The 10039-nt window shown below is 37.6% G+C and overlaps 1 protein-coding gene across 1 annotated transcript; it reads left to right on the plus strand.

The window, feature by feature from the left end:
• The first annotated feature begins 3200 nt into the window (after positions 1 to 3200).
• On the plus strand, positions 3201 to 8517 carry LOC118991853 (U2 small nuclear ribonucleoprotein auxiliary factor 35 kDa subunit-related protein 2-like). The gene is made up of 3 exons (XM_037053409.1): positions 3201 to 3274; positions 3464 to 3573; positions 7923 to 8517. Exons 1-3 carry the CDS (start codon positions 3201 to 3203, stop codon positions 8381 to 8383), a joined length of 645 nt encoding a protein of 214 aa, XP_036909304.1. The 3' UTR covers positions 8384 to 8517.
• Positions 8518 to 10039: the final 1522 nt, after the last annotated feature.

A 10039-nucleotide genomic window follows, 5' to 3' on the forward strand; every position in this document is an offset into this window, starting at 1 on the left:
AACAAAGGTTCTCCACCAGTTTGACATGCTCGTCACAGTTACACGCAAGCACATAAAAATGGGCTTGGCACTTGCCTAAAGTCTTGGCCGCTGCGCACATTCCTCATGCTAAGTCATTGTTGAGGAAGGTAGTCTTTAGCGTTTCTTGTAAAGCATTGCTAACCTCTTTTTACACATCCACAAACAATGCTGATTCTTGGGTTTTTTAAATTTTATTTTTTGACTTCAGCAAAAAAAAAGAGAAAGAGAAATATTGATCACCTTATGAATGCATTCATTGGTTGGTCCTTGTATATGCCCAGACTGAGGATCAAACCCACAGACTTGGGTGGGTTTTCATCTTATATGAGATGCATATCAGGATGATGCTCTAAGCAGCTGAGCTGCCTGGCCAGGTATAATGCCAAATCCAGGAACACACCAAAACATGCACCTTGCACAAACTCTGCAGAAGCAGAGAAAATATGATAGTTCTATTCTTAATGTTTTCAGTATCCTAAATAAGTATTTTCTATAGTAATTAAATCACCAGTGTGCATGAGACAGGGTTTCTTTGTCTCTACATTCTGACCGATGCTTCCTGGTTTTGGTCTTTTTGATAACAGCCATTCCGACATGCATGAGATTATAGCTCATTGGGGTTTTAATTTGCTAGATAATTAATGATGTAGAATATCTTTTGGAATACTGTCTTTGGAAAAATGTATACTCAAATTATCCGTTTATTCTTATTTGTTTTTATTTTTTCATAAAAACAATTACAGAGTTACGAGTTTGATTTTTCTTTTCAGTCATTCAGCCATTCTACATCTTTTATGGAAATTTTTCCCTGTTTTCATTTACAGTGATTATTGAGATTGTAAGGACTTAACTGTTGCTGTTAGATTCACTGTTTCCTGATTGTTAACGGAGACTTGTTTCTTTTTCTGGTTGTATTCTTTTCTGATTTGATAAGTGTTTCTGCCAGTGTGCTTTAACGTGTTTAATTAGCATGTTCTGTGCAACTACTGCATACCTTGTGTGTGACATATTACACCTTACCATTCTAATGTCGTGCTTTAAAGTGGTAAAACTTAACTTATTAGTGTTCCTACACCTCACATTTGTAGCTCCTCTTCCCCTCACCTTTTAGGTAAATATTATAGTTTATGTATTTCTTATGTTAATTGAAGATCTCGGCCTAATCAAATTGGCAGTGACAATGGGAGACTACATAGAAAATTTTTAGTACAGAAAATTTAAAAACAAGTTAATTTAGTGTAAGAAATTAATAACAGGTCCTTGCGATCAGTTGGGCAAAAAATCTTTATCTCTAATGTCCTTTGCCTAGATCTTGTGGGGCCTTTTACCAATGTTTCTTGTTAGGGTGGTGTTATAAAACCTACTTAGTATAGTTCATTCATAGTTATTGTGGATCTTTTTATTCCCCTCTCCACTTAGGTTACTGTAGTAAAACTGCTTTAGAGAAAAATTACAAAATTATTTTGGGAAAAGGGGTAAACTGTTCTGGGGATGTTTGAAAGTTTTTCTGCTGCTATATACACACACAGCATTTTTAGCATTTCTGAACGCAGATTCTAAACGTTCTAGCTTATTTACTGTTAAAATATATTTGTACACCTTCCAAACAAGAGTCTTATTAATCTCAGAAATGAATGAAGATGTTTAAATCAGTAAAGCCACTTCATGGAGTAATTTGACGTGCAACTTAGATTTTGGTGTGCATCTTCTGGTTATGAATGCTAGAAAAATCCTCATATCCTCCCAGGGATACTAACTACAGCAGTGTTTATTGATGAAAAATTGAAAGCACTTGTTTAGCCATCACGAGTGAAGTGGATAAGTCAAATAAGCTTGATGCTTTCGTGCACTCAGCATACAGTAGCGTTATTTTTATTTCAGTTTTTAAAAGTGTGTGATATTCTTTTTATTGAGATGGGGTGAACACAGTTTATTCAGTAAATGGTGCTTAATGATTTTGTACCATTTTCTGAAAATTGAAGATATGTGCAAAAAATTGAATCTAGCCCACTGGGAAGAAGGGGAAGGATTTAAGAAGTACAGATTGGCAGTTAACAGAATAGACACAGTCTGTAGAATGCAGCATATGAAATGTAGTAGTAACAACATCGTGACCATTGGAATGGAGGGAATCCTTTGTGTAGTACATGATTGTCTAAAACTGTGCTGTGCACATGAAACTAATACAAAACAAAAATAGTGAAGCGTAGAAGGCAGAACTACATACATTCTTCAGTAGACACGTTTTTCTTACATATATATTTTTAAATAAGTATGTTCAGATATGTAAACAAATCTGTGTGTGTCGTACAAATGTATATACTGTCGCACGCATCTGTATATGCCTATGTGTGTTTTATGTATACGTGTATACATATATTTGTGTTTGGAATTCAGAGGATATAACAAACTTTGGAATAGTGCTTAATCTGTAGAGGAGGGAGACTAATGAGATGAAAGGGCTACAGATTTTACAGAAAATAAAGCGTGACATTTTACTCATTTTTAAAAATCCCAGTAAACAAAGATCAGATACTCAGAGCTGTTAGTCCTTTTATATGCTGAAGTGTATCTCTAATAGACACAAGTAGTCTAGTACCTCTATGTTGGTAATGCTAACCTGGACAAAGTGGTTTCCTTTTACTTATCTTTTTTAATGGTAGAATTCTTATTACTCCTTAGGTGAGCTGCAACCTGGAACCTCACCTGAGGGGCAATGTGTATGTTCAGTATCAGTCGTAAGTATTCTGAACATAAAAGCCCTCACATTTTTTAAAGTATATTTATTTCTTTGTGTTAATTTCTGGATTCAGTAAATTTACATGTTTTATAAACATAATATTAAAAAAAATTAAAGGCGATGAGCTGGTACACAAAACACATTGGATTTAATACAGACATATATATCTTTTAAAATCTTTTTCTGTAGTCATTATCTATATGATCTAGTAATTAAAATGCAATGCTGAGAAAAGAATATCTAAAATAGAGAATATAGAAGTAAAAGATCGAAAGTGCTAGAGACTGAAGCCAGAAAATACTTAGGTGAATTAGCCAGCTAAGAAAACAGTTAGTGTGTATCATTGCTTAGTGTTGATATTAGACTATTTCATGACTGGTTAAATTATTCATTCTAAACAAGGTCAGTAATCCTAGTTGAAGAAAAACAAGCTGTAGCAATGGAAACTGCATTTATCAGTGGTCACCTCTTGAATTTAAAAGGCAGTTTTCATCCATCAAAATATATCACAGGGTATTAAACACGTCCTAGAATATATGTTGAGCTTTAGGAGCTTGAATGCTGTAATAGGAACTCCCTCTGTAGTATAAAAATAATTGACTTGGTTGCCCTATAGTCAGTTAATAAAGGGGTTAATTAATAATATGCTTAATTTGTATGTTAGAATTTTAAAGTATGTATCCTTTAATTTGTGGTTTAAAGAGAAGAGGAATGCCAAGCAGCCCTTTCTCTCTTTAACGGACGATGGTACGCAGGGCGACAACTTCAGTGTGAATTCTCCCCAGTGACCCGGTGGAAAACAGCAATTTGTGGTAACATACAATGTGATGATTATCTTTATTATTTCACTGTAATACAAGGGGATATTCTTACTGGTTTTAAAAAAGAACATTCTTTTCAAGGGTGTAAAAAGTGTCTAGGCATATAGTTTTAATATTTCCCAGCATGAGCAGAGTCATCTTTTAATCATAATTTTAATCATATTTTGGTTCATCTTATCCATGAAGTAGCAGAGGTCCAACAAACTGGCAATAGTCAGAAGCTAGTCTCGTTGTCTGATCTTTGATACTAAGTTCTAAGCCCTAAATATGAAGAAGCTATGTTTTACTTATGACAGTTCCAAAGAGTTCTTCTACTCATTGATTCCTCTGACTTGGAATGTTTTTGCTTCCCACCTTTGTGCTTAATGATTTTGTATCATTTTCTGTCATGTCATTATGTAATATTTCCATCTTATATGAGATGCATATTTTTGTCGTGTAGAGATTAATCGTAGGTGTATGACCTGTTAAGGGTGATTTTAATCAGATTGACTCACGGATAGTCATCACAAAATCAGGAAATGAGTTGGTTCTTTTTTTTTTCTTTCTTACAATTTTCATTTCTTTATTTATCTTTAGAGNGTGATTTTCTAGGCCTACCGAGGTCTGTCAAGTGGCTTCTGTCATTTTAAAAGATTTTATTGATTGATTTCTAGACAGAAGGGAAGGGAGAGACAGAGGGAGAGAAACATCACTGTGTGGTTGCCTCTCGCATGCCCCCTACTGGGGACCTGGCCTGCAACCCTGTCAAGTGCCCTGACTGGGAATTGAACCAGTGTCCTTTTGGTTTGCCGGCTGGTGCTCAGTCCACTGGGCCACAGCATCCAGGGCAGGATGCTGTCATATTAAAAGTATATTAAAGTGGCAAAGTGAGAAAGAGATTCTATGGGAACGCTGGAAGAACCATTTCAAATTAAGTGTAAAGACTTATGCAATGAAGATGGTAAAACTGTTTTCCCCACATAAAAGTGATTTTTGCCCTGGGTGGGTGGCTTAGTTTGTTGGAGCATTGTCTCATACACCAAACGCTTGCAGGTTTGACCCATAGTCAGGGCACATAAGGGAAGCGAGCAATTAATGACTGTCTGTCTGTCTGTCTGTCTGTCTGTCTCATTCTCTCTCAAGTCAATAAACATATTTGTGGATGAGAATTTAAGTAAATAAATAAAGTGATTACTTCTGTCACTTACTAGAGGATACAGTTTTAGGTTCTTTACCTCCCTAAAAGACTAAAAAGGTATTTTTTACTTTACCCATCCTACTAGGTGTTACATGTAATCTCCTTATATTTTGTTTTCTTTTTTCTTTTTGTAAATATATTTTATTGATTATGCTATTACAGTTGTCTCATTTCACCCCTTCATCCCCCTCTACCCTGCATACCCTCTCCCACCCACACTCCTCCCCCTGTAGTTCATGTCCATGTGTCCTGAGTTCTTCAGCTTTTCCATTTCCCACACTACTCTTGCCTTCCCCCTGTCTATTTTCTACCTACTGTCTATGCTACTTATTCTCTGTACCTATTCCCCCTCTATCCTCCTCCCACTCCCCTGTTGCTAACCCTCCATGTGATCTCCATTTCTGTGGTTCTGGTCCTGTTCTAGTTGTTTGCTTAGTTTGTTTTTGTTTTTGTTTTAGGTGTGGTTGTTAGTAATTGTGAGTTTGCTGTTCTTTTAGTATACATGTTATTTTTTATCTTCTTTTTCTTAAATAAGTTCCTTTAACATTTCATAAAACAAGGGCTGGGTGATGATGAACTCCTTTAACTTTGCCTTATCTGAGAAGCACTTTCTCTGCCCTTCCATTCTAAATGAAAGCTTTGCTGGATAGAGCAATCTTGGATGTAGGCCCTTGCCTTTCATGACATGGAATACTTCTTTCCAGCCCCTTCTCGCCTGTAAGGTGTCTTTTGAGAAATCCGCTGACAGTCTGATGGGAGCTCCTTTGTAGGTGACTGTCGCCTTATCTCTTGCTGCTTCTAGAATTCTCTCCTTCATTTTAATCTTGGCTGATGTAATTATGATGTGCCTTGGTGCATTCCTCTTTGGGTCCAACTTCTTCGGGACTCTCTGAGCTTCCTGGACTTCCTGGAAGTCTGTTGCCTTTGCCAGACTGGGGAAGGTCTCCTTTATTATTTGTTCAAATAACTTTCCCACTTGTTGCTCTTCCTCTTCCCCTTCCTCTTCCCCTTCCCCAACACCCATATAATTTGGACGTTGGAACATTCAAAGATGTCCTGGAGGTTCCTACGCCTCTCCTCATTTTTTCAAATTCTTGTTTCTTTATTCTCTTCTGTTTGGTTGTTTCTTTCTTCCTTTTGGTCCATTCCATTGATTTGAGTCCCAGTTTTCTTCCCATCACTGTTGGTTCCCTGTACATTTTCCTTTATTTCACTTAGCGTAGCCTTCATTTTTTCATCTAATTTGCCATCAAATTCAACCAATTCTCTGAGCCTCCTGATCACCAGTGCTTTGAACTGTACATCTGATAGGTTGGCTATGTGTTCATTGCGTAGATGTATTTGCTTTGGAGCTTTAATGTGTTCTTCCACTTGGGCCTCTGTTTTTTCATCCTGACAGCCTGTTATGTAGTGAGGGGCGGAGCCTTAGGGTTCACCAGGGCGGGGCAACCCAGTCACTGGGTTGTGATGCTGTGTGTGGGGTCGGGGTCCGAGAGGGACCATGGCTCTTGCTCCACTCTCTGTTGGATTTCAGAGCATTCCACTGCTTCCCCCAGGCAAACTGGGCCTTTCTGGTGCTGATTCCCATGTGGGTGGGCTTGTGCATGTTCTAGGACCCTGTGGATCTCTCCAATAAACTCTCCTGTGAGGCTGGGAGTCCCTCCCAGCACCAAAAGTTTTTTCAGTCTGTGTTTAGAGGCTTTATTTCCCTGTGCTGGGACCCTGGGTTGTGCAGTCTGTCTCGCTCCCCAGTTTCACCTGGTTTATCTGGGTGTGAATGTGGAATCGCCTGGTGAACCAGCCACCTTGCGTGCCATGCTTCGCTTCACAGTCACCCAGATGCCCAGGGTCTGCCTGCTGCTGTTTTGAGCACCAGGGGTTTGTCCGCTGCCTTGCACACTCGGTGCCACCACTTTTTTTCCCCCACAACCCCTCTCTCTGCCCGGCTGCCAGACTCTGACCCTCCTACTGACCTGGAGGAATGTGTCTACTTTAACTCCTTGGTTTTTGGACTTCCATACAGTTCAGTTTTCCACAGGTTCTGGTTGTCATTTTGTTTCTAAATTGTCCTTGTCCTTATTTTGGTTGTGCAGGGAAGCACAGTGTATCTACCTATGCCTCCATCATGGCGGGAAGTCCCCTCATTATAGTTTCGATTTACATTTACCTGATGGTTATTTTTATATCTCTGGGAAAATGTCAGCTCTGGAACTTTATTTTTAAATTGGGTTGTCTTTTTATTATTGACCTGTAAAGGGTCATTAAATATTCTAGAAGTTAGTCTAACCACAGATATATGCTATGCAAATATTCTCACTTGCCATGGGTTTATTTTTTTCTACTCTTTACATGGTATCTTTTGAGGCACAGACGCTTTTAAATTTAGGAGATTGCAGTTTATATATTTTTAATTCATTGTGACTTATATACTGTAACCAAGAAACCGTTACTTATATGTATTCTTCAAGGAGTTTTACTTCTTACAGATAACTGTATAATTCTTCATTTTTTAGTTAAAAAAGTTAAGTTTTTTTGTTTTGTTTCAGTTAAGTTTTGACTAATGTCGGGAGGGAAAGTATTTTACATTTAATTATTTCACGTAATTTGGAGAATTGACTTTGCTTTTTAAAATGTTTGAAAGCCTCAGAAGGATTATTGAAGTAGATTTCAATTTGTCAAGAATCTTTTGTACTTAAAGAACTTGATAACTCTAAAACATTTGGGTATTGTTTATTATCTTTTTTTAAGTATAAAAAATACAGTTCTCCACCTGTAGTAGGCTCTTCCTCTTGGTCAGTAGTTTTCTTGCCATCACTGCGTGCACAAAGCTTGCCACAGAGGGCTAGTTCAAGAATGTTCATTAGAGATCTGCAGTGTTTTTCATTTTTAGTGATGGTGGCACCCAGAAAAAATTATATAATTATGTGGTTGCCATTTGTTCAGTTGTCGTCTGAAACAGAAGTCGGTAGAGAAATGGCACATTTTGTTTAATTCTTTTTAATTTTTTTATCTTTAAGAATGTCATTTATTTAACTATTGCAATTTTCTGGAACGGCTTGCAGTGCAAAATAGTTCAAACATATGTAAACATGAGCAATGAACTCCCTAAAACTGATCAAGTACCAGCCATAAACGCTATTTCCTAATTGTGCCATTGCAGGTTTATTTGAAATACAACAATGCCCAAGAGGAAAACACTGCACCTTTCTTCACGTGTTCAGAAATCCCAACAGTGAATTTTGGGAAGCGAACAGGGACATCTACCTGTCTCCAGATCGGTCCAGCTCTTCCTTTGGCAAGAACTCAGAGAGGAGAGAGAGGATGGGCCACCATGACGAGTACTATGGCGGGCCCAGGAGGAGGAGAAGGCCCAGTCCAACCCAGAGGGAAAGGAGTCACAGAGAAAAGAAATCTCACAAACATGAGGCAGAAAATTGTGAAAAGTATAGTTCACAAAGTAGAGAAAGACAGAGAGACTATGGCCATAGTCAGGGCAGCCTGAGTAGAGAGAGCCAGAGCCAACAGAATCACCACATTAGCTTCTCTAGACACAGGAATCCCGGTAGGAGGAGGAGGTCAGGCAGTAAAGAGAGAACTATTTCAAGTTGCAGGTCCAAATAAACTATTTATTATGGCCAATACATTAGTTGGATAGAAGGCTCTGAACTCAGAAAGGATAAAGGGTTTGACGTGTGTAGGTGAATCCTGTTTAAAAACCATAGCAGTTTAAACAACTTGTAATCCCAACCCTTGGGAATGAAGTAACATTTGAGTTATTTCTTTAAACTTCTTTCTTCTTGTGGATTCGTACACATTTTCTTACATATAGTTAAGATTACAACTGACTTTTATTTTTACACGTGTAATACTACATCATATTTCATTAGTCCGTCTGTTTAGCTGATTTTATTTGCATTGTGCCTGTCGGTTTACTTGACACATCTCTATTGTGTATCAGACTTATTTATAATTTTGCACTATTAAAGAATCTTATGGTCTTCAAATAATTTAAAATCATTTCTTTGGGATAAAATTACATTAACTGACATAACACTAAAGTATTTCTAAATTGCCTCTCACAAGACAACAAAAAATTTACCAGCAATATATTTTGCTGACTCCACAATCCATATTATTTTAATCTTTGCCAGACTGACTAATTTTGTGTGTTTTGCGGTTTATTCACCTGTAGGTAACTATTTCTGTAAATAATATTCACTGGTTCTTTCATGAATCCTGTTGGATCTTATTAATAATCTATATGATTTTTAGGCATTACTCAAACTGCTTTTATTTTTAAATGTATTTTCTGCTTAAAGTGCTAAAACGTTTACTGTTGTTTTCTTCCTCCTTCTCCAGATGTTCTCATTTTAAGTTGCAAAATGAGATAATCAGTTTTGAGATAAATGAGATAAACTGTCACCTGACAGTTTTCTGTCACCTGCATTGTGTTGCAGACGATTTCATATAGAAGTAAAGCTCTTTGCATTTGATCATTTTTAATAAAAGGAGGGTCATGGCTGCTGCGTGTGTTTCTTGCTAAACCAATTGTACAAAAGTCAGCGTACACAAGTGATCAGAGCCGAGTGTCTTCTCTAGAAAGAGCTTCAAGTAAAACATCCCTAGGTCCAAGTGATAGAGGAGACATGCAATCACATTTTATTTTCATAAAATTTTAATTATTGTCCTAGTAGCTTGCTTTCTATTGACTGAGTAACCTTGAATTTCACTGTGTGACGCTTGTCAGTTTGGGATTGGTAAGTACTTTTATTAAACAATAAAAATGAGTTTTTTAAGTGATCTCCATTGTAATATGGGTAGTATGCAGTCCATAAAAGAAGCTAAGTAGTGGAGATACTCACCTTATAAATGTTGATTTGTTCTGGATTTTAATGCCTTCCCTCTAAATTAGAAGAGGCAAAACATTCAAAAGAAGAGGTTTACTAAAAACAAGACGGAGAGAAAGGAAAAGGGCTGGGAATTTTCATCCAGGGGGCACACATTAATGAAGAATATGGTTTGCTGAATTGCTGCCAGGGTCTCGCTTTTATAGGGCTCAGTTCTTTACAGAGGTGTACACGTGTAAAAAGAGCGATACTCTTTCCTTTCCAGGTTTTCACTGGCGCCAGGCATCAATTGGTGCAGGCACAGAGCAGAACTGTTTGCAGAGTGCCTGAAGAGAAAATTTAAGCTTACGTAGGAGAGGCATCAACATATCCGAAAGACATTCCTATTCCTTTTAAGAGAGGCTGGGCCTATCACCCCTGTCCCTCCACC

Source organism: Sturnira hondurensis, unplaced genomic scaffold, assembly GCF_014824575.4.
Source record: "Sturnira hondurensis isolate 20B ecotype Veracruz unplaced genomic scaffold, ASM1482457v3 Scaffold0007843, whole genome shotgun sequence".
NCBI classification, from domain to species: domain Eukaryota; kingdom Metazoa; phylum Chordata; class Mammalia; order Chiroptera; family Phyllostomidae; genus Sturnira; species Sturnira hondurensis.

Bases quoted from the DNA above. Each gene is read 5' to 3' on its own strand.
- LOC118991853 (XM_037053409.1), top strand. From the start codon at position 3,201: ATGGAAACTGCATTTATCAGTGGTCACCTCTTGAATTTAAAAGGCAGT. The intron at 3,275-3,463 runs GTATTAAACACG...TGTGGTTTAAAG, and splicing joins CCATCAAAATATATCACAGG to AGAAGAGGAATGCCAAGCAG. The intron at 3,574-7,922 runs GTAACATACAAT...GTGCCATTGCAG, and splicing joins GTGGAAAACAGCAATTTGTG to GTTTATTTGAAATACAACAA.